At 46.9% G+C, this 24934-nt stretch overlaps 1 protein-coding gene across 1 annotated transcript in view; it reads left to right on the top strand.

Annotated features, from left to right (window-relative positions):
* Window positions 1-1831: 1831 nt before the first annotated feature.
* Window positions 1832-24934, top strand: part of THAP12 (THAP domain containing 12) — a 34179-nt gene continuing 11076 nt past the window's right edge. The window contains exons 1-3 of the mRNA XM_063127235.1: window positions 1832-1993; window positions 13242-13362; window positions 14810-14917. Of these exons, the coding sequence (XP_062983305.1) occupies window positions 1905-1993; window positions 13242-13362; window positions 14810-14917 (318 nt within the window). The 5' untranslated portion in view covers window positions 1832-1904. The remainder of the gene's footprint in view (window positions 1994-13241; window positions 13363-14809; window positions 14918-24934) is intronic.

Below are 24934 nucleotides of genomic sequence, written 5' to 3'. Positions count from 1 at the left end.
GACCAGCCCACGCCAGAGCTTTCTCTCCGCCGTTGCCACCCCTAGGGAATTTCAACAGGTGTCATTTGTGTATATATAGAGAACCTGAAAAAAATTCCCCCTTCATCACAACAGTTAAAGCTGCAGGAGCCCTGCCCTCTTTTGTATCAAGAGAGACTGAAAGAACTGGGCATGTTTAGCCTGGAGAAGAGAAGACTGAGGGGAGACATGAGAGCACTCTTCAAGTCCTTGAAAGGTTGTCACACAGAGGAGGGCCAGGATCTCTTCTCGATCCTCCCAGTGTGCAGGACACGGAATAACGGGCTCAAGTTAAAGGAAGCCAGATTCCAGCTGGACATCAGAAAAAACTTCCTGTTAGAGCAGTACGACAATGGAAGCAGTGACCAGATTTAAAAGAGGGCAGGGCTCCTGCAGCTTTAACTGCTGTGATGGAGAGGGAATTTCACCAGGTTCCCCATATATACAAATGATATCTGCTGCAATTTCTTTTTCAATACAACTGTTAAAGATACAGGAGCCCTGTCCTCCTTTTCATAGGGTCACCCTAGGAGGGGTTGAGGTCAGGTATGATAGAGGTGTAGAATTATTGATTTAAAGTCTACCTCTTTATTGAATTGCTATCTTTAAAAACACACACACACACAGAGTCCTTAAAATCTGCAAATAAAAGAAAGAAAAGGAAGTTAACAGGGCGTTGCAGAGTGCTGCAATTTATTTCTGTAAACCCCAGAGAGCTTTGGCTGTGGGGCAGTATATAAGTGTAATTAATTAGGGTGACCATATTAAAAGGAGGACAGGGCTCCTGTATCTTTAACAGTTGTATTGAAAAGGGAATTTCAGCAGGTGTCATTTGTATATATGGAGAATCTGGTGAAATTTCCTCTTCATCACAACCGTTAAAGCTGCAGGTGCCCTGCCCTCTTTCAAATCTGGTCACTCTAGTATAGCTCCTGCAGCTTTAGCTGTTGTGATGGAGAGGAAATTTCACCAGGTTCTCCATATATACAAATGACACCTGCTGAAATTCCCTTTTCTATCCAACTGTTAAAGATACAGGGGCCCTGCCTGTCTTCCTTTTCATATGGTCACCCTAAATTAATTAATTAATAAATAATAATAATAATAATGTTTACTATTTTTAATTGTTGTAAACCGCCCAAAGAGCTTCGGTTGTGGGGCGGTATATAAATGTAAATAATAATAATAATAATAATAATAATAATAATAACAACACCAAGGGGTTCTACTGTTACTTTCTACTGTTAGTTTTTCCCTACCCTGTGCCTGCTTACCCTACCCTGTACCTGTTTGCATTCTCTTCCCCTCCTTATTGTTTTACTATGATTTTATTAGATTGTAAGCCTATGCGGCAGGGTCTTGCTATTTACTGTTTTACTCTGTACAGCACCATGTACATTGATGGTGCTATATAAATAATAATAATAATAATAATAATAATAATAATAATGTTTACTATTTTTAATTGCTGTAAACCGCCCAAAGAGCTTCGGCTGTGGGGCGGTATATAAATGAAATTAATTAATTAATTAATTAATTAATAATAATAATAATATCCTGCAGGCCCCGCAATACGGTGACGTTCCAACGGTTACCGGAAGTCGTATGCGTACACAGCCGTCTTGTTTTCTCTTTAGAGGCCAAAAAAAAAAAAAAAAAAAGGCGTGGGAGGGCGAGGCGCACTTCCCTTCGGGCGCATGCGCACTTCCGCGCTTGCGCAGCCGCCTCGATGGTGGTTGGCGGAGTGGCCGCGGCGCGGTGCATGGTGGGAAGGAGGCGGCGGCCGCGGCGAGTCCTCCTTCCCCTCCCGCCGCGCCTCTGCCGCTTCCCCTCAGCTGCGCGCGGGGTGTTTGAAGGAGCCGCGGTCGCGGCCGCCGCCCTCGACGATGCCGAACTTCTGCGCCGCCCCCAACTGCACCCGCAAGAGCACCCAGAGCGACTTGGCCTTCTTCCGCTTCCCGCGGGACCCCGCCCGGTCAGTGAGGCTCCGGTGGAGGAGGAGGAGGCGGCGGCGGCGGACACGGGGGCTCCGGCTGAGGGGAGGGTGGAGGCGGAGGAGGAAGGGTGCGCGAGGCTGACGGGGCTACTCTGAGGAGGGGGAGATAAATGGCGGGGGGGGGCGTGTTCACACGTTACGTTGGAGCCGACCTGGGTTTTCCAGTCACACACGCGTCTTGGAGTGAGGGAGGCACGGGAGATCACGTGTGAGCGCGCTGTTCTGACCCCCGTCTCGGGAGCTGGGAATAGAAAGAGAACCCCGAGGCTGGATCACACCAAGAGGTCCGTCTAGTCCAGCCTTCCTCAATCTGGGGCGCTCCAGATGTGTTGGACTACAACTCCCAGAATGCTGGCTGGGGCATTCTGGGAGATGCAGTCTAACACATCTGGAGCGCCCCAGGTTGGGGAAGGCTGGTCTAGTCCAACCCTCTCTTCACACAGTGGCCACAAGTAGAAGACCCAGTGCAACAGCACCCTCCTACCCGTGTTCCCCAGCAACTGGTGCACACTGGTTTACTGCCTCTGATACTGGAAGTACCACATGGCCATAGGGGGTAGTGGCCATTGATAGCCTTCGCCTCCAGGAATTTATCCAACCCCCTTTTTAAAGCCATCCCAATGGGTGGCCCCCACTACATCTTGTGGTAGTGAGTTCCATAGTTTAACTCCGTGCTGTGTGAAGAAGCCCTTCCTTTGATCTGTCCTGACTCTTCCCCACCCCCACCCCATTCAGCTTCATGGGGTGACGCCTTTGGGGTCTAGTATTGTGAGAGAGGGATTCTCTATACCAGGGAATCCACATTCTCTATACCAGAGCTTTCCAAACTTTTCATGTTGGTGACACACTTTTTAGACATGCTTTAGAAAGAAACATGCATTGAGCAGGGGGTTGGACTCGATGGCCTTGTAGGCCCCTTCCAACTCTGCTATTCTATGATTCTATGACATGCATCATTTCGCAACACAGTAATTCAGTTTTACTAGCAAACCGGAGGTTAAACTAACCCCTTATAAGAGATACGGACGCATACGTAAGTTGTAATACGTTCGTGCAACACACATACACCCTGCAGCCGACACACGAACGTGTCGTGACACACAGTTTGGAAAGCTCTGCTCTACACCTTTATTAGGTCTCCCCTTAGCCTCCATTTTCCCAAGCTAAACATTCCCAGTTATTTTAACCTTTCGTTCAGCGGGGAGTCGCTCCAGTTGTAAATGGCTGACAGTAGGCTCAGAACAGATCAGAGAGAGAGAAAACGTCTTCGGGCAACGCAAAAGAACCTAAGAATAGTCCTCCTGGATCAGACTAAAGTTCCACGTAGTCCAGCATTCGGTTCATACAGTGAATGAATCACTGAATTATAGAATAACACAGTTGGAAGGGGCCTATAAGGCCATCCAGTCCAACCCCCTGAGCAGCTGCCCACAAGCAGGACATGAGTGCAACCTGCTTCTGTTCATGCTGCCCAGCAACTGCTTCTGATACTGGAGTTATTAGGACTAGTAGCCATTGCTAGCCTTCTCCTCCATGAATTTGCCTAACCCCCTTTTAAAGTCATCCAGGTTAGTGGCCAGCACTACATCTTGTGGTATGAAATATCAGAGTTTGACTGTGTGCTGGGCGAAGAACTCCTTCCTTTCACTTGTCCTTTCACCCCCAGTATAATCTTTCACTCTGCTGTAAGAAGGATGTAGGCAGATTGGTTCAGAGGAGGGCAACGAAGTTGGGCAGGAGTGTAGGAGATGAATCTTGTGAGCAAAGGCTGGAACGAACTGCATATGTTTAATTTGGAGAAGAGAAGACTGAGGGGGACGTGATGGCACTTTCCAGATATCAGAATAGAAGGGGGGAAGGCTTGAATGGTTTAAGTTACAGGAGGTAGATTTGGGGTAAACAGAATCATAGAATAGCAGAGTTGGAAGGGGCCTACAAGGCCATCGAGTCCAACCCCCTGCTCAATGCAGGAATCCACCCTAAAGCATCCCTGACAGATGGTTGTCCAGCTGCCTCTTGAAGGCCTCTAGTGTGGGAGAGCCCACCACCTCCCTAGGGAACTGATTCCATTGTCGTACTGCTCTAACAGTCAGGAAGTTTTTCCTGATGTCCAGCTGGAATCTGGCTTCCTTGAACTTGAGCCCGTTATTCCGTGTCCTGCGCTCTGGGAGGATCGAGAAGATTGATGTTAAAATCAGGTCAGCAATGGGCCCAGTGACCTAGAAGGGTGGGGGACTCTCCCTTGCTTGAAGCAGAAGCTGGTTAGTCACCTGTTGGGAATTCTCTAGTTGTGGATGTTTGCATGAAGCAGGGTATTGGAGTAGGTGGCCTGCAAGGCCTCCTCAACTCTAGTATTCTACTATGTTCCAGTTCGAAACAGCTGAGTGCATGTGTAGACATTGCTTGGCTTGTGAATATTTGCCAAGTGTCCACAGTTTTTGGCTGGCCCACATACCCATCAAGCCCCCCCCCCCCCCGCCTTTTTCTTGGGGAAGGGTGTGGGAGGAAGTGGATCTGTTAGGCAGCAGAGCCCAATCCTCACACCACTGCCAGCTTTCCTGAGGCAGACACAGGGTGAGCTCTGTGGAACTCTATCTGCTCCTGCATGGTCTTTCCTGAGTGCGCACAGAAGGCTAGCTGGGTTGGGAAATGTGGCCCAGTTTGGCTTAACAATCCCCAGCCCTCCAGCTGCTAAGATGATCCCTGCCCAACTTTTCATCTTCAAAATTGGGAGGAAGGCTGGACGCTCATCACGCTCGCCCGCGTTGGGCGTGATTGCTATACCCTTAAGCAACAAAGAGTCTTGTGCCCCCTTAAAAACTACACATTTATCCTGCTCTAAGCTTTCATGGATATTGTCCACTTGATCAGATGCATAAAATGTCAAACCTTAAATTGGCAGATCTGTAGACATATGCTAAGGGTCGAAGGGCAAGATTTAAGCTGTGTTTTAAGAGAGAACTGAATGTTTTGGGAATGGTAACTGTTTAAGATTGATTGTGCCACAAGACTCTTTGTTCATAGAATCATAGAATAGCAGAGTTGGAAGGGGCCTACAAGGCCATTGAGTCCAACCCCCTGCTCAATGCAGGAATCCACCCTAAAGCATCCTGACAGATGGTTGTGCAGCTGCCTCTTGAAGGCTTCTAGTGTGGGAGAGCCCACAGCCTCCCTAGGTAACTGGTTCCATTGTCGTACTGCTCTAACAGTCAGGAAGTTTTTCCTGATGTCCAGCCGGAATCTGACTTGCTGTAACTTGAGCCCATTATTCCGTGTCCTTCACTCTAGGAGGATCGAGAAGAGATCCTGGCCCTCCTCTGTGTGACAACCTTTTAACTATTTGAAGAGTGCTCTCATGTCTCCCCTCAATCTTCTCTTCTCCAGGCTAAACATGCCCAGTTCTTTCAGTCTCTCTTAATAGGGCTTTGTTTCCAGACCCCTGATCATCCTGGTTGCCCTCCTCTGAACACGCTCCAGCTTGTCTGCGTCCTTCTTGAAGTGTGGAGCCCAGAACTGGACGCAATACTCTAGATGAGGCCTAACCAGGGCCGAATAGAGAGGAACCAGTACCTCATGAGATTTGGAAGCTACACTTCTATGAATGCAGCCCAAAATAGCATTTGCCTTTCTTGCAGCCATATCGCACCGTTGGCTCATATTCAGCTTGCGATCTACAACAATTCCAAGATCCTTCTCGTTTGTAGTATTGCTGAGCCAAGTTGTTTTGCTGCAACAGACTAACATGCCTACCCCTCTAGAAATTAAAAATCACAATGGCCGAAGGAGGCTCTTAGAAGGTTAGCTCAGTAGTAGATTGCACGCTTTTATATGTGAGGCTGGGGTTCAGTCCCCAGCGTCTCTGAATGGCCATGTTTCTGTCCCTGGACCCACGGAATGATGCGAAGGCATTTTGGGCTGGTGGTAATGCATTGCTTTAGAATTCTCAAAGTCTGCCATAAATATTATCCTAGTATTGGTAACAACACTCCTGCAAGGTATAGTAGTATTATCTTCATATCGCAGCATGGGATGGTGTGTATTTGTGTGTTTTTGTGTGTGTGTGTGTGTGTGTGTGTGTGTGTGTGTGTATTGCATGAGTAATAATGGATAAGGCAAGTATGTAGCCTTGCAAAGAAGTCCACAAAAGCTCTTCCCTGCCTACACATAAGTACATCTAGTCATTGTGTGGAGTCTGAAAGGCAAAAGAGAATGAATTCTCTTCCAGTTTACCTAAACATTTTCGGTCTGGTTCCTCGGAGGTAACTTTTAGACCAGGTGAGTGGCTCTTTATGAGTCTATATGTCTAGGTATGTTGGAACAATATGTGTAGGCTTAATTAAAAACAACAGTGGCTAGATGTGGGAATTTTTGAAATGTGGTGATCATGAGAGCTGGAAAATGAGGTAATGTTGTAAATACTGGCATTCATATGTACCTGTGATTTTTCCCAAAGTATCTATTATTTGCAGGGATACAGAGGCTGTTCTGCACTATGCGTTTGGAAGAAATCTATAAGAGTTCCATTAAGTCCCCCACACTGGCTCAGTTCAGACAACACGTTTCTTAATGGTGGTTTTAGAACTCCACGGTGGAGTTTTTACATCACCGCTGAGAAATGTATTGTCTGGAGGGAAAACTCCATGCAATGACAGAGGTTTGTTTTGGGAAAATGCTCCATGCAGAATAACCACACTGTGCAGAGGAGAGTTCCTGCACAACTGTTGTGTTACATGGCGGTTTCCATTGCATTGCGTTGACTTTTCCTACTTGCTTCAGAGTTCTTTGGCAAGAATGGCGAAAGGAGCGAGTGCCGTTATAGGAGAGCCGTCAGGAATTTATTTATTTATTTTTTTGCAGCAATGGCTGATGGGATAATATCAGGAGGAGAGAGGGTGGGGGAACTGTCAATCAAACACTGGGATGGATTTTACTCAACTCCATGGTAGCCCGCAGTCACACAACGGTGGAGTTAGAACATGTTGTGTGGTGAGCACCCCCCTAAAAACTCAACCGCTGTGTGGAGTTTTCACACTGCGTTGACTAACGTGTTGTCTGGACTGAGGCACTGCATAAGCAGGGGCTCTTACACATGGCATGCTGACTGATTATATATAGGGAGCTTCTGTACCGATGGTGGGGGTCAAAATGGGTAGGTCTACCAGAGGCCTGTAAGCAGGGTTGGCAGGGCGGATATTTCTGCACACAGAGTGAGAGGTTTGTGTGCATATGCATGCATACTTATGAATATAGAAGTCTGAGTCTCAGAAGTATAGGAGCGACACACATGGCGACAGTCAAGGTAAGAAGGTGTGTTGGAGTGAAAGGAAGAGAGCCATGTGCAGGAAGAAATGTCAGGAAGTAGGTGGATGTGTGTGTGTTGTGAGGTGTGTTCTGCAGGGGAGAGATGCATTAGATCTTTATGTGATGTTGAGAAGGCTCTGCAGAAGTATATTTGAATGTGAGATGTTGGGATGAGTTGTATGGCTATACAAGTAGACGTACGTTGAGGAACTCTGTCAGTCTAAGCAAAAGCAGGGGAGGTGTCTGTATATGCATGTCTTTCCTCTCCTTACGTACATTTTCTTGTAACTCTGTTGCTTATGTACACAAAGCCACGATGCTCCCAAATATACATGTATTCTGTATCATTTTATGTGCCTGTCACACATACCTTCTGTTTGCACTTCTGTCTGCACTGCTTCATGCTTCCATTTCTTTCTCTGATACCCACAGCCATGAAGGGATTTGGGAAAGCTGCTTTGTTTGCAGGTGCATGTGGGAGAAGTAAGGAAAAAGGAAAGGAACCTCTCATGCAAGAGTCATTACTGACTCTTGGAGGGACGCCAGCTTTCGCTGACGTTTTCTTGGCAGGCCTTATAGCGGGGTGGTTTGCCATTGCCTTCCCCGGCCGTGATTCCCTTTCCCCCAGCTAACTGGGTACTCATTTTACCGACCTCGGGAGGATGGAAGGCTGAGTCGACTGCCTGAAACCTGGTATCGAACTCAGGCCGTGGGGAGAGTTTCGGCTGCAGAAACTGCTGCTTTACCGCTCTGCGCCACACGAGGCTCTTTTTGGGAGAAGTAAACACCAGTGTAATTTTACTAATATAGGTGACAGGTCTACATGAAACCTGGGTCTGAAGGTATCAGGTGTTCCTGTGGAAGGGTGAGAGCAGAGTAGGTGTCAATGAGAGAGGTGGGCTGCATGCTCTTGTGTGCCTTGAGATTTATGGGAGACTCGAGGGAAAGAGGTGAAGAACATGAAAGTGAGGCTTTTAAGAGACAGGAGTGTAAGTCTGGCCTTTGTTTCTTATACCGATGCCTGGTTTTCTCTGAGGCAGGAAGCCTATTTCTGGACTGTAGGTGGCGGCTCGCGTGATTTTATTTATTGCCTCTCCCTTTTATCCTCACAGCAACCCTGAGGTTCAGTGACTGGCCCAAAACCACCCGGTATACTTTACGGCTAAGTGGGGACTAGAACCCAGTTCTTCTCAGTCCCATCCAAAGCTCTAACCACTACACCACACCGACTCTCAGTGATGGAATGCACTCTCATGAAAAGATATATTCATACAGATCACAAGCTAGCATGATAGGGAGAAGGCTAGGCTGGACTTCTAAGTGCAGGAAAATGTTAACGTGAGTCTCTATGAAATTATTCAGCCCAGGCACAGGTTTACTGCCTCGCTGAGAACTCTGTTTAAATGGCTGTAGTTATCAACCTTCCCTAAAGTCTACTCGGCTAGTTGAGGAAGTCCTGGAAATTTTCTTGCAGTGGCAGCTGGGGAATGGGGGAGATACATCCCCAGCTGTGAGTAATGGTGACATTCCATCGTGCAGCATGTTCTTAACGTGCCAAAGCCATCACTCTTGACGTAGCTCTGCTCACTTTCAGCAGCAGAGGGAGCGCCCTACTCGGGTTGGATTATGTTGCTTAGATGAGTGCAAGGATACAGTAGAATACCTCTGGATTGCTGGTGGCTACCACCCGTGTAACAAGTCACACGCTGGCAACTGTCTATGTAATGCATGCTATAGGCTGGGTTCACACAACACGCTAACCCACCCAGTGTGGGTTGTTGTTGATCTGTGGGTTATCATGTTGTGTGAACGCAGCACTTTTTCCGCGGGGTTGCTCATTAACCATGCAGTGCAGCTTGTTAAACACCCTGAACATAGAATCATAGAACAAGCCATGGGTTCTCAAGGTGGTTTGTTCGAGAAAAATAAACCACACTGCATGGTTAGCAAGCGGAAAACGTGCTGTGTTCAGACAACATGATAATCCATACTGGGTTAGCGTGTTGTGTGAACCCAGCCTATGTGTTTTCTAGCCAAAAACAATAATTTCTGTCCTCTTTCCTGATGTAAACGTTTTCAGGGAACACTTCAGTGTCATAAATTATAGGTCAAACAATTTATAAGTTAATTACAGTATCAAAAGCTGCCACTAATTGATTTATCATCCTTTTTTTTATTTGCACATCTATACAAAATATCACACTTGGCATAGTACAAAAATCATCAGAGATGTGTACTGCTGCTAAATGTTTTGTACAGACTTGATTTGAATTGATCCTTTGGGAGACTTGAGTCTTAGGTGGCTGTCTAATGCATTGTAATGCGTAACCAGAACCAGAAGTTTCGAGCATATAAGACCCACTCTGGCCCACTTGCATTGGCTGCCTGTATGTTTCCGAGCCCAATTCAAGGTGCTGGTTTTAACCTATAAAGCCTTTCACGGCTTGCGACCACAATACCTGATGGAACGCCTTTCCCGACATGAACCTACCCGTACACTGCTAAACATCTAAAGCCCCCTCCGGGTGCCTACCCCTAGGGACGTTGGGAGAATAGTAACAAGGGAGAGGGCCTTTTCAGTGGTGGCCCCTCAATTATGGAATGATCTCCCCAATGAGGCTCGCCTGGCGCCAACATTGTTATCTTTTTGGCGCCAGGTCAAGACCTTTCTCTTCTGCCAGGCATTTAACAACATCTGCTGAGTTTTTCAACTGACCCCAAAATAGTTGTTTTTAACCGATTGTCTGTTTTTGTTTGTATTTTATGCTTTTAAATTTTGTGTATTTGTTTTTAATGTTCACTGTTTTTAACTTAAGTAAACCTCCCAGAGAGATTCAGCTATGGAGTGGTATATAAATGTAATAAATAATAATAATGATAATAATGATAATTCATATTGATTAGCTCCTTAAGGACACAATCCTATGCACGTTTAGACAGGAGAAAACCCCTGCAACTCCCAGTATTCCTCAGCCAGCATGTTGTAGGACTTTTTTCTGTCTAAATACGCATAGTAAAGTATCTTGTGCATTCATAGAATCATAGAATCGCAGAGTTGGAAGGGGCCTACAAGGCCATCTAGTCCAACCCCCTGCTCAATGCAGGAATCCACCCTAAAGCATCCCTGACAGATTATTTTTTAGCGTTCTTGTCGAATATAAGAATCTGCCAACCTGGGAGTAGTCACAAATTAATGCGACTTCATTATGTACAAATAGGATTTGGAAGACTTAGTCCACATGGTTACAGCGGGATTTCTTCTGATTTATTTCCAGAAAAGAAAAGAAAAAAAATCATATTGATGGTTCTTGTTATCTGATCTGATATTTAGGATGTATGAATTTGCCCTCAGAGGGCCATTTGGCAACAAGGAAATTATAGAAAACGTCATGTCAGCGTCCTAGTTTGCTGGAATAACTTCCCGTCTTTAGGCCATCATTCATGAACAGTTGCAAGACAGAAGGAAACTCTCTCTTGAGGTGTATTTCTTTCTCTTTGCTTTTCTCACAGGAGGCCGGGATATTGTTTGAGGCAATGAACCGCCCAGAGAGCTTTGGCTATTGGGCGGTATAAAAATGCAATAAGTAAATAAATGAATAATGAAACCAGCGCCATCTTACTTAGTTGGGTAAGGCAGCCTTCCCCATTCTAGTGCACTCTGGGTGCTTTGGACTCCAGTTCCCATCACTCCTGGCCAATGGCCATGCTGGCTGGAAATTATGGGAGTTGCAGTGCAAAGCGTCTGGAGGGCACCAGGTTGCAGAAAGCTGGAGCGAGGTCCTCATTGAAGTTCTATTTGCACTTAATTCTTTCTCTTCAAGGCCAGTGACTAAAGCTGAATATGCACAGTGGAGCTCATTTCAGGCATTGACATCAAAGAATTAATTTATCTCAACGCTTGAATGCTGAGTTTCAATTTTTCTCTGATAGCCAAGGCAGTTTTCCCCTGCATAATATTGGTGGTTCACTTCATTCCAAACACCCTTGAAAGCTTGACTTTTAGGGTGCAAGAGAATAAGAATTGCCCACCCTCTGAGTAGTTTTCTCTGTAGGATTCTGGATGGGACAGTGATCTGGCCTCACCTCCTGACTCATAGCATCATAGAACAGCAGAGTTGGAAGGGGCCTTCAAGGCTATCGAGTCCAACCCCCTGCTCAATGCAGGAATCCACCCCAAAGCATCCCTGACAGATGGCTGTCCAGCTGCCTCTTGAAGGCCTCTAGTGTGGGAGAGCCCACAACCTAAGTCCAGGTTTATTCCACTGCATGTCTGTTGAATGCTCTGGATGTGTCCAGTGCAGAGTTCTGGCAGAATTATGCACTTCCCATTGAGGCTAATGGGCCTTTTCTCTTTTCAGTGCAGGCAATCATGCAGAGATGCAGTGGGCACTCCCCTCTATGGGTCAATATGTTTGGCTCACAGACACCTTTTCATCTATTATTATTAAGAACATAAGAAGTGCCCAGATGCTGGATCAGACCAAGGGTCCATCTAGTCCAGCCATTGGCCAGGGATGAACAAGCAGGACATGGTGCAACAGCACCCTCCCACCCATGTTCCCCAGCAACTGGTGCACACAAGCTTACTGCCTCGAATACTGGAGATAGCACACAGCCATCAGGGGTAGTGGCCATTGATAGCCTTCTCCTCCAGGAATTTATCCAACCCCATTTTGAAGCCATCCCACTTGGTGACCATCACTACATCTTGTGGTAGTGAGTTCCATAATTTAACTATGCGCTGTGTGAAGAAGTCCTTCCTTTTATTTGTCCTGGATCTCCCACCCATCAGCTTCATGGGATGACCCTGGGTTCTAGTATTTGAGAGAGGGAGAAAAATGTCTCCCTGTCCACATTCTCCACACCATGCATCATTTTTAGGGCTGTGCTCCGCTTCTCCTCGGACCGGAGAAGCAGAAGCGGATTGGGGTGCTTCGCCTCCCCTTAAGGCGGAGGCGAAGAGGATCGGGGGAGCAGTGGAGCGTCGCGGAGCAGATCGAGGTGAAGGCAGATCCTTCGCCTCGATCCGGAGCTCCTCAAAAAAGGTAAGGTTTTTTTTACCTGGCCCTGATGCTGACGACGAAGCCCATGCGGTGACAGTGGTAGAGCCAGGTAAGGGGAAGGGGGGGGGTCTTACCTGCATCCGTCCGCGGCCCTGTGGCTGCTTCAACTGAGCCCGAGGACTCAAAGAGGAAGACCAGGCCGCGGCCCGGTCTTCCTGTTTGAGTCCTTGGGCTCAGTTGAAGCAGCCACAGGGCCGCGGACAAATGCAGGTAAGGGGGAGGAAGGAGGGGGTGGTTACCTGGCCCTGCCTCTGCCGCCACCTGTGCGGCGGCGGCAGAGCCAGGTAAGGGGGAGGGGGCTCTTACCTGCATCCATCTGCGGCCCGTTGCCAGCTTCACTAGAGCCCGCGGCTCAACCCGGAAGTGTAGGCCGCAAGCAGGGCCTACAGTTCCTGGTTGAACCGTGGGCTCTAGTGAAGCTGGCGGCGGGCCGGGACGGAAGCAGGTAAGGGGGAGGAGGGAGGGGGGCCTTGCCTGGCGCCCCCCCCACTGCGGAGCTCCGATTCGGAGATGGAGCTGCAGAGCGGAGCGGACCCTAGGCGGATCAAGGCGGGGCGAAGCGGGCCTGATCCACAACTTGCCGGGCAGAGCGGGCGGTCCGTGCACAGCCCTAATCATTTTGTACCGCTCTATCATGTCTCCCCTTAGCCTCCTTTTTTCCATGTTAAACAATCCCAGCTGACGTAACCTTTCCTCGTAGGGGGAGATGCTCCAGCCCCTTCATCATTTGAGTTGCTGTTGTTGTTCTTACTATTATTATTATTATTATTATTATTATTATTATTATTATTATTATTTCAGCACATGGTTTGAGGACTGTTTTGCAAAGCATTTTAATAGCTAAAATTCTGCCTCCCTTGCAGATGTCAGCGGTGGGTGGAGAATTGCCGAAGGGCTGATCTGGAAGATAAGACGCCAGACCAACTGAACAAGCATTACAGACTGTGCGCAAAGCATTTTGAAACGTCAATGATATGTCGAAGCGTAAGTGAAAGGAAGTAACAGTAATAACCTCTGTTTACTATGTAACATGTAACTGGACTCTCTTTTTCCGCTTTATGGTATGTCAAAAGGAGGAGATAAATCCTTAACAGCAACGTCTCCTCAAGCAAAATGCCTTTTCTTGACTTGATTTATTGCCTGTAACTAATTGACCGGCTCTGCCTGTGATAGCAAGACATTAAACTCCAGGATTTTGCAGCGAACTGGAATGTGTAGGTAGAGTCCCGCCGTCTCCCGTCCGTGCCTAACCTGTTTGTTTCAGTGCTTTTAAGCCTCACTGGGTTACTTAAATGCAAAAACATGCAGAGGTAGATTGGCGTTCTGGGAATCGCTGCATCGTGTGCTGGAGGAAAGTGATTGGAGCCTCCCTGTTGGAAATACTAGATTTCAGTGAAGAGTCTCGCCTGAAACTCTCCTGGGGGAAATTCCATCTTTAAAATCGAGTGGCGTTTTATGGGCCCAGAATGGGTTTTTTTAAAAAATGTTTTAAATGGCCAAGTGAATTAACTTGGGTAATAGAGGCAGGTGGTTTTCATTGTACTACATTTGTCTAGAATTTGATTATGTTTTAAAGCATTGGGTGCCTCCGTGCAGCCCTTTGAGAAATGGCTCGTAGTAGAATCGCACATGCAGAGTACAGATACTGCACAACGTTCACCGGGTGGCAGCATCGCTCCTCTAAGAGCTCAGATGGCTAGAAGCCTTGACTGTTTGCAGGAATCTACCTTAAAGCATCCCTGACAGATGGCTTCCCAGCTGCCTCTTGAAGGCCTCTAGTGTGGGAGAGCCCACAACCTCCCTAGGTAACTGATTCCATTGTCGTACTGCTCTAACAGTCAGGACGTTTTTCTTGATGTCCAGCTGGAATCTGGCTTCCTTTAACTTGAGCCCGTTATTCCGTGTCCTGCACTCTGGGAGGATCAAGCAGAGATCCTGGCCCTCCTCTGGGTGACAACCTTTTAAGTATTTGAAGAGTGCTCTCATGTCTCCCCTCAATCTTCTCTTCTCCAGGCTAAACAGGCCCAGTTCTTTCAGTCTCTCTTCATAGGGCTTTCTTTCCAGACCCCTGATCATCCTGGTCGCCCTCCTCTGAACCCTCTCCAGCTTGTCTGCGTCCTTCTTGAATTGTGGAGCCCAGAACTGGACGCAATACTCTAGATGAGGCCTAACCAGGGCCAAATAGAGAGGAACCAGGACCTCACGTGATTTGGAAGCTGTACTTCTATTAATGCAGCCCAAAATAGCATTGGCCTTTCTTGCAGCCATATCGCAAGCCATTTTGCTTTCTCTTGTGGGTCTCTCTCTCTCTCTCTCTCTCTCTCTCTCTCTCTCTCTCACACACACACACACACACACACACCACTTTTAAAAACTCGCTGTAAAATGATGGCGGTGTCAGGTAAAGGAAGTCTTTTCTTTTCCCTTTCAGAGCCCCTACAGGACGGTTTTACGAGACAACGCCGTACCAACGATATTCGACCTCACGAGCCATTTGAACAACCCTCACAGCAGGCACCGAAAAAGGATTAAAGAGCTGGTAGGTCTTCCTTCGATTGAGGTTCGGGTTGATAACGTGGGCTGCGAGGCCCAAAAGAGCGCTCTAATGATATAATTACCCCAAAGGTTCAGTTCAGTGGAACGTCAATACGCTTGATCTCCTATACGCCTTCCACAACGTTTTCTCAGGTTCCTGCTGCGATATAGGAACGTTTTGCCGCATCTCCAGTTAGGATCTTCGGCTCATTTTAACCTGTGCTCACTCTTATGTGAAACGTGACGACGACTACTGAATTGCCTGCTACTGAAGCCAGGTTATCCCTGTCCCGAAGGGACCATAGCTGGGCCAGCATCCAAAGCTGTTAGAAGGTACTCATAGAATCATAGAATAGTAGAGTTGGAAGGGGCCTACAAGGCCATCAAGTCCAACCCCCTGCTCAATGCAGGAATCCGCCCTAAAGCATCCCTGGTTGTCCAGCTGCCTCTTGAATGCCTCTAGTATGGGAGAGCCCACAACCTCCCTAGGTAACTGGCTCCATTGTCGTACTGCTCTAACAGTCAGGAAGTTTTTCCTGATGTCCAGCCGGAATCTGGCTTCCTTTAACTTGAGCCCGTTATTCCGTGTCCTGCACTCTGGGAGGATCGAAAAGAGATCCTGGCCCTGCTCTGTGTGACAACCTTTTAAGGATTTGAAGAGTGCTCTCATGTCTCCCCTCAATCTTCTCTTCTCCAGGCTAAACAAGCCCAGTTGTTTCACTCTGTGCCATTGAGGCCACCTGAGCCTCAAGTGACAGTGATGACTCCTGGAGAACGCCCAAGCTGTCAACCTGATCCTTCAGGGAGTGTGCGACCCCATCCAGAACAGGCTGGACACCCGCCTTTCACTCAGTAGAACCACCCACTAACAGCATCTTGGTCTTCTCTGGATTGAATTTCCATTGATTATGTAATGATCCAGTCCATTGTTACATCCGGGCGCAGGTCCGGCACTGATTGTTGTGGGCGATCTTCTAAAAGAGGTGTCAAATACTTCTCTCCTAGGATTATATGAAGCTCATTACAGATAGTGTTCAAATCCTGGTAGACATGAAGGTTGCTAAGCAAGGCTCCACATTTGTTTATTTATTTATTGCATTTGTATACCGCTCCATAGACGAAGCTCTCTGGGCAGTTCACGTGGCTTTGCATCGCATCCAGACATTATTATGATTCCTGTTGACCTGCGAATGAGTCTGTCTTGCAACTTCAGACCCTCCCAAAGCCTAGCTTAATTAGACAAGACCCTCACCCTCGATTCCTCTGCATTTATGTCCAGTGTGGAGGGAGAGCAGGTTTGGTTCTTGTGCTTGGCTCCTTCCTGAAAGACCCCTCCTCTCCTCCGAATTCTGTGCCATTCTCTGAGAATGTTTTTTTGGGGGGAGGTGGGGGGGGGCGGAGGAGTGCGAGGGGAATCTTCACGCTGGGCCATTGGGGCAGTGACCAGGTATGGAGAACTAGCTGAAAGTGGTCATCAGTTTTTTGGTCCCCTAGGCTAGGGGTTGTCAGAAAGTAGATCTCTAGATGCTGTGGACGTCAACACTTGTATTTTATGGTTTTTAATTGTGCACTGCCCAGAGAGCTTCAGCTGATGGGCAGTATAAAAACGTAACAAATAAATAATAAAACACCCAGAAGGCCCTGCGAGCATGGGCAAAGGCCAGGAATGCTGGGAGTTGAAGTCCAGAACTCCCGGAGATCTGCTTTCAGACCACCCTGGCCCTAGGCTGTGAAATGAACCGAGTGTGAATGTGTGTTCCTTACCCTCATCTTGGGCAGCCTCTGCCAGTCTTGAGATTGTTTACTAATCTCTCTAGAACTTTCAAAGAGGCGATACCCAATATGGTCAGGTTACAGGCAGTTGAGGTTGAAGCATCTCTTTCTATAGGCTTTGTCTGGGCTGGCATGACACGATAGCCACGGGGGGGGGGGGGGCTTATTTGTGCCAGCGTGACTTACCGTGACGTGCACGGACGATTCAGCGTGGTTTGCCAGCTACACAGAAGTCACCTTGAGAACCCATGGCTCGTTGCTGGGTAGTTCAGGGTGGCGTGCTCTCAGGGTGTCTTCTCGTGATGTCTGAACCTGGCAGTGTGGCTTCAGCAAGCCTCGTTGGGACAGACTGTTGCATCGGCTGGCCAGCGTGGCCAGAAAAATCCCAGCCGCTCCACGTGGTCTTGCTTCCCCTGATCTGCCCTGCACTATCCTCACTCTTCCCTTCCTACTCCAGTTTCACTGGTGCTTCAGCGCAGGATCTGCCCACTTGCCCTGCCTGCTCCAAAAGCAGCGACCCTTTGCTTTCCTCCTGCCCTGAGCTGTCTCAGATGCCACTTCTCTTAGTGGGTTACTTTTACGCCCAAACATCCCCTAACTCCCCGGCTCGCTTAGCGGGTAAATTTCACTGCCTTGTAACAATTCAGCCACTGCCCCGTCCTATGAAGCCTCCCCACCCATCCCCTTGGCTTGCACGGATGCCTCTTGCCTCAGTGGGTGAATTTTACTTCAAAGCATCCCACCCCCATGGGCTTTCACGTACTTTGACTCCCCTGTTTATTATTTATTTACTCATTTATTTATTTATTTATTGCATTTAACTCCCGCCTTTCTTCCTCCAAGGAACCCAAGGAGGCATACATAATCCTCCTCCTCCTCCTCCTCCTCCATGTTATCTTCACAACAACAGCCCTGTTAGGTAGGCTGGGCTGAGAGTCTGTGACTGGCCCAAAGACACCCAGTGGGCTTCCACGGCCGAGTGGGGACTAGAACCCCGCTCTCCCGACTCCCAGTCCGACACTCTAGCCACTCTGCCACACGGTGTGCGCCCTGTTGCTCTCCAGCCACTAACCCAGTTGGGGGAGGATGACTCTGCTGCTTCATCACTCTTCTCTCCCGCTCCCGCTCCTTTCACACAGGCGTCACAGGAGACGGATGTGCCAGCCCCGGGGGCTCTCTCTGAGGCAACCACTGCCCAAGAAGGCCAAGCCCAGAGAATGCGTGCTAAGCTCTGGGCGGATAAGGAAGTCGGAGCGCTCATCGACCTGTGGGGCAGCCCAGAGGCCCGGGGACATTTTCAAACCTGCGGATACGAGACCCTGTTCCGGTGGTTTTCTAAGCAGATGACGCGCCGGGGTTTCGCGCGCACCCCCTCGCAGTGCAGGGAGAAGCTGCACAGCTTGAAGAGGAAGTTCAAAGAGATCACCGCGCACAGCAAGTGCTCCGGGGTAGAGCTGCCCACCCTGCCCTTTTATGACAAGCTGGTGCCTATCCTGCTTGGGAGAAGGGACGCCGCTCCTGGTTATACCTGTGGCAGCGGGATCCCCCTGCAGTTCTCCCCGAGAGCCAGGCATCATCTCATGAAGTCCCTGGAAAGCAGGACCCTAACTCCAGGGTTGTCGAAACAGCTGCCCGCTCGGAGAGAAGGCGTTGACGGCGTTGACCCCAACCCGGCGCACCCACCGATTTCCAGCGCTGCAAAGCAGTGCGGGGCCCCGTCTGCTAGTGTGTCCTGTCCCCTCGAAGCTGCACCAGCCCCAAAGGTGCCCCCTGTGGAGCCCATCCGCAGCACAGGACACCCCGGGAGTCCTCCTCTGTTGCCACCCCAAGCTGCCCATTCCACGTCTGGGATGGGTTCCTCAGCTCCCCGCTCCTCAAGTGCGAGCAGCCCCACAGACAGTCCTGCCGCGCCGAGGACCGTTTCCTTGACCTCCCAGCCCCCCTCCGTGACGCAAGGCGATGTCACGGAGGCTTTCGGGGCTGCAAAGGGTGGGGGCGCTGCCGGCCAGCAGGCGGTGGTGGGCACGTTGCCCAGGGAAACGCATTCTGAGCTTGACCACCCTGAGCAAGAAGTGGAAGTTGGCAGTGAAGAGAGCGTGCTTTTTTCTCCTCGTCTTCTGCGGCGCCTTTCCCAGGAAGGAGAGCAGCGCGCGCAGCTTGACTCAGCGGATCTAGACGAGACGGGGGTGCAGTCTCTGGCTCGTACCGAAGCCCCCGCTCCCCAAGCGGAGGTCGATCCTGTCGGAACAGTTCTCCCAGACTCGGCTGCGGTGGGCAGCAGCGAACCGTCCCCTCTCCTTGAACGTGAGCTCTGCCACCAGTTTGCAGGATCGAGCGACCCGACGTTCACCAGCTTCTCCCTTGTGGAAGGAGGAGAGGCATTGGCTGAGCTGGAAGATGCCACTGTGGAGGTGCGGTCTCAGCCGGCTGTGGCAGGGCCAGCTCCAGGAGCTGCCGAGTCCATTGAGGAAAGCCTGGAGGAGCCGAAGGGTCCACTCGCCAACCCCTCCCAAAGGGCGACACGTTTCTGCGACAGGCGGAAAACGGACCGTGCGCAGCTCGCTCGGGCCTTGGTGGAAGCCACTGAAGCATCGGGCGAGAAGCTCTTCCAACTTTTCCAGGATTTGGATGCCGAGGAGAACCGGAGGAGAGCGAGCGAACGACTCCTGACCATCTGGGCGACGCGGAGCATCGCTGACAGCGTCCGGGATTCGGAAGACTTGTTCCGTGACGGGACGGAAGCCTCCGATCGCGTTTTTGAGAGGTTCCTGGGCGAGCGGGACGCCATCCTGGATCAGCAGGCCGAAGTTCTCCGTATGTTAGTAGCCCTTCAAGAGGCTCTTCCGGGTCCACAGCCCCGACCCGTGTGCCGTCCCCATCCGTTCCAGGATGCCGCACCCCAGGTAGTGCTGCCACGCCCCTCCCGTGCCCAGCATCGTCATCCCCGTGTGCCTCTGATACACCAACCACCTGCAGCACCTGCTTCCTCCTCAGCTTGTAATTCTGGTCACGGATCCTGTCGATCCAAGGGCCCACTGTGATGCATCTGCTCAGATGCGGGACAGACGGCGCACTCAAGCCTCTGGCCAACCTTCCCAGGAAGAGGGACGGGACCAAGCCAGAGGGCCGGCCTCAGTTTAGTCTCCTGCTCCGCTGCTCCCTATGCTTGCTCCTGCACCTGAGCCTCTCTTGTACCTTCCTCCTATATCATGCTTCTCCCACCCCACAAAGTAGCACCTCTTAGCATAAGCGTTCCAAGCCGTTTTTACTAACAACCCCAACCCTGCTGTACTGGTAACCATTGCTAGCCTGCCCCCCCTCGCCCCCAGTACCTGTAGGTAGAGATGTGAAGGCCTGGAAAAAAACCCGGAAATTTTTTTGGGGGAAACCGGGGTTTTCCCCGTTTCCCCCCCGAAAAATTGGGGAAAAAAGAAAAAACGGATTGTGGGATGTTTTATTTTAGCATGATGAATAAAATGTTTAAGACAAGGTGTTCAGATATTTACTTCTCCAAATGATTTCTAAAAACTATGTACAGTATCAGATTATTACAATGTCTGTGCACTGAGGACAAGCAAGTCCTAGGTTGCAAACTGAGACTACAACTCTCAAATGCAAGAGCAAGATGCATTTCTGCCTCTAGGGGGCAGCACTGCCACGGAAGCAGGGACTATAGTGATCGCTACAGGTCAGAAAATGAGTCTGATTAAATTTCATGCATATTCATTGAATCTTGGTCTAAACCCCCCCCCCCCCCAATTTTTCTTAGTTCTTTTTATGGGAATGGGGGCTTTATGTCTTGACACTGGAGGACTAGCGGAGACAGAAATAATTTTCTTTGTTACTAATGGTGGTGGTTTCTTCAGTTGTTTTTTAAAATTGTGTTTTGCCTGCTCCTCATAAACTGGCCAAACCAAAGAGGTTCTTTACAGCTCAGGTGTTCCTAACAGTTCAGGAGCTTGTAGCTCTATTTGTTACCCCAAAAAAGTAAAAAAAAAAAAAGAAGTAAATTAAACTTGTAATAATGTTTGAATACACTAGTTTTAATATACCAAATCTAATAATTTTATGCCAGACCAACTTGGACATAATTACATTTTATGTTCCTGAAGTAACAAAGAGACTTTAAATCTGTAAAAAAAAGTGCTAATATTGCATTATTTCAATTTTTCTGAAAATTTCCGTTTCCCCCTGAAAAAAACGGGTTTCTTTCCATGGCTTCAAAATTTCTGGAAATTTTACATCTCTACCTGTAGGGCAGAGTAGCCGGCCCACTCCTAGGAGCAGCAACTGGCAAACGGCTACCCTGCCCCTCTGTAGCGTGTTTTCGGAAGTAACAAAGCAGTGTTAGGCAGATAAAGGTTTTTATTGGGAATTTGTCTGCATGTGCGTTTGGGTTGCTGTGACGTACTGCCTTTAATGGGGGGTCGGTGGTTGAGGAATAACAGGGGAGTCAAAGCAGGGGGAATTTGATCTTCTATAAGTGCCAGTTCCGCTGGCAGATGGACACAGCTGGATCGAATACATTGTCTTTAACACATTATAATAGAGCCAGTGTGGTGTAGTGGCTAAAGTGTTGGACTGGGAGTCAGGAGATCCGGGTTCTAGTCCCCACTCGGCCATGGAAACCCACTGGGTGACTTTGGGCCAGTCACAGACTCTCAGCCCAACCCGCCTCACAGGGTTGTTGTTGTTGTGAGGATAAAATGGAGGAGGAGGATTATGTACGCCGCCTTGAGTTCCTTGGAGGAAAAAAGGCGGGATATAAATGTAACAATCCGGGCCCGATTCAAAGTGCTAGTATTACCATTTAAAGCCCTAAATGGCTTGGGACCAGGTTATCTGAAGGAACGCCTCCTCCCATATGTACCTGCCCGGACCCTAAGGTCATCCTCAGGGGTCCTTCTCCGCAAGCCCCTGCCAAAGGAAGTGAGGCAGGTGGCTACCAAGAGGAGGGCCTTCTCTGCTGTGGCACCCCGGCTGTGGAATGAGCTCCCTAAGGAGGTTCGCTTGGCAGCTACATTATATTCTTTTAGACTCCAGGTGAAGACCTTTTTATTCTCCCAGCATTTTAACAGTCTATCAATAAATTTTAACTTGGTGTTTTAAATTTGTAATTTTGCATTGCTGCTGTTTTTATCTGGTTGAGCTTTTATATTGTATTTTATATTATGGTTTTATACTGTTGTTTTATACTTTTTTATTATTATTAATAACTAAAACAACACAATAGAAGAAAAAAAAAACTTCAAACATCTGCTACATACATATTGAATAATTGTTGAGTACAAATATCAAAAACTATTACATATACCTTATCACACTACAACATCTTCGTTCTTAACATAAAAGTGCACCCCCCACCTCGGGATCATTCTTGAGTCCAAAATCTAATCGTTTCTTCTGCTGGTGGTTTCCCACTTCCCTTAGTAAACACAAACACTAGGAACTGTTTCCAGATTCCTTCGAACTCATTTATTTTAGTTACGCCTTTTCTCCACTTAATATTACATGTCAGTTTATCATTAATGGCTATGTCCCATACTTCTTTATACCATTCCTCAATAGAATATTCCCCTTGAATCTTCCAGTTCCTAGCTACCATCAATCGTGCTGCAACCAACAAACTCGATATCAGCTCTATAGTTCCTTTTCCACACTTTATATCTTCAAATAGTGACAGCAATGCTATTTTTGGTGTTTGTTCTATTTTCATTCCCACTATTTCTTCAATTTCTGAAAACACCATCTTCCATAATCTTTGTACATATTTGCATTGCCACCACATATGTAAATACGTTCCTTTTTCCCCACAACCTCTCCAACAATTTGCTGAATGTTGATCACTTATCTTATTCAATCTAACCGGGGTTAGGTACCACCTCCATAAAATTTTAAAATAATTCTCCTTTATTCTTACTGATAAACTTCTCAACACTCTTTGTTTCCATAGTCCCTCCCAGCTCTGTCGCCCTATTTGTATCTTCAAATCTGATTCCCAAACCATTTTCTCTGTATTCTCTCTAAACTCCGTCTCTAACAATATTTTATATATTTCACTCATTAATCCTTTTAAAACTATACTACCTCCTTTTCCTTCCTCCTTACTTCCTACTAATTCTTCAAACCTCGTCATCTTTCTGCACATTCTATTATCTTTAATCCACTTTTTATTCCATTGATCTAATTGACCATACTCTAGCCACGATAGCTTCTTCTCCTTTAACAAATTTTCCATATCCTCTCTTGTTTTAATATCTCTTACCCAATCCTTTAATTTTATTTTATTTTTCTCTTTTAATATTTTACATAATCTACCCTTTAGATCCTCTGGGAAATTCTTTAACATTATTATCGGTGCTAGGGGAGAGTTGCTCAGAAGCAGCTTCCCTTTAAATTTACTCCAAATTTCCCATTGCATCCTCAGAAGTGGGTTATCTATACTTCCAACCCACTTTCTTCCTCCGTCTTTAAAAAAAACATTCTCCAAGTTCATCTCTACCTTACTTATGGTTTTTTCTTCCATCCAATGTAAATCTCCTACTCCCATAATTGCTTCTACAACATGTCTTAATCTATTTGCTACATAATATAATTTTATGTTTGGGAGACCCATTCCCCCCTTTTTTTGGCTTAGGTACCAGTTATTTTTATTCACTCTTGCTTTCTTTCCTCCATTACAATATTTATTAATTATATTTTGCCAACTTTTTATCTCGGTTTCTGATATTTTTATAGGTAACATCCTAAATACAAAATTAATTTTAGCTAATATCTTCATTTTTATCAAAGCTATTCTCCCAAACCAAGATAAGTTTAATCTTTTATATTTCTCCAGTTTCTCTAGTACCTCCTTCTTTAACCTCGTTAAATTTTCCCTTTCTAGATTCTCTAAATTTTTTGTAATTTTAATTCCCAAATATTTAATCTCGTTCTTAACTTTCAATTCCATTCCCTTAAATTCCCAATCCTTTTCTTCCTTCTTGGTATAGTTAAACAACATCATCTCTGATTTAGACCAATTTATTTTTAACCCTGTAATTTCCTCAAATTCCCTCAGATGATATTTAATTCTTTCTAATTTTCTTAATGGATTCTTAATGGTCAATAAAGTATCATCCGCAAACATGTTTAACTTTATTTCCCTTACCTCTCCAATTCCTTCTAACTCTTCGTCCTCCCTTAGTGCCTTCGCCAAAACTTCCATAACCATTACAAACAGGACCGGCGAGAGCGGACATCCTTGTCTAGTTCCTCTGGCTAGTCGTATCTTTCCAGTAAATCCGTCATTTACCACCACTACCGCCGTATTTTGGGAATATAGCTGTTCTATTACATTTTTAAATTTATTTCCAAATCCCAATTTATCTATAATACTCTTTAGTGCCTGCCAGCTCACACAATCAAAAGCTTTAAAAATATCCAATGCCATAATACCTGCCTTAATATTTTCTTTTTTTATTACATTTATTACATTTAAAACTCTTCCCACTAAATTATGCATATGCCTTCCTACCACAAACCCACATTGATCTACTCCTATGTATTCTGATAAAAATTTATTTAGCCGTTTGGCCATAATAGATGTGAAAATTTTTGCATCCTGATTTATTAACGAAATAGGTCTATAAGAGTTGGGATTAGTCAAATCTTTATCTGGTTTTGGGATCAGAATTATCACTGAATGTTCCCATGATTCAGGTATCTTCTCTCCTGATAATATCCTATTATAAAGTTCCATTAATTTTGGAGCTAAATAATCTTTGAAGACCTTATAATATTCCGGACCCAAACCATCTGCTCCCGGTGATTTACCAACTTTTAACTTATCAATAACCTCTTCAACTTCTCTTTGACTTATTACTGACTCCATTAACTCCTTATATTCTAATTTTATTCCCTTCTTTATAAACCTTCCAATATACTCCTCCACCTTTTCTTGTTGAATGTCTTTAACCTTATACAATTCCTGATAAAATTCCTGAAAATTTTTTAATTTAGTTTTCATTGCATAACAATAATTCCCTCGGCTATCTTTCAACGTTTCTATCCCATTCCTCCCTTTTTCTTTTTGTGTGAGCTTGGCAAGCAACCTCGAGTTCTTATTACTGTTTTCAAAGTATTCCCTTTTCATATACATTAAATTCTTTTGAACCTCCTCTATATTTAAATTTTCTAATTGTTTCTTCTTAGCTTGTATTTCCACTAATTTATATTTATCTTTAACTCGCCAATAACTTTCCTCCAA

This window comes from Elgaria multicarinata, chromosome 5 (genome assembly GCF_023053635.1).
Source record: "Elgaria multicarinata webbii isolate HBS135686 ecotype San Diego chromosome 5, rElgMul1.1.pri, whole genome shotgun sequence".
NCBI classification, from domain to species: domain Eukaryota; kingdom Metazoa; phylum Chordata; class Lepidosauria; order Squamata; family Anguidae; genus Elgaria; species Elgaria multicarinata.
The sequence above is the reverse complement of the archived record's forward strand: the minus strand, read 5'-3'. Positions and strand labels throughout refer to the sequence as shown.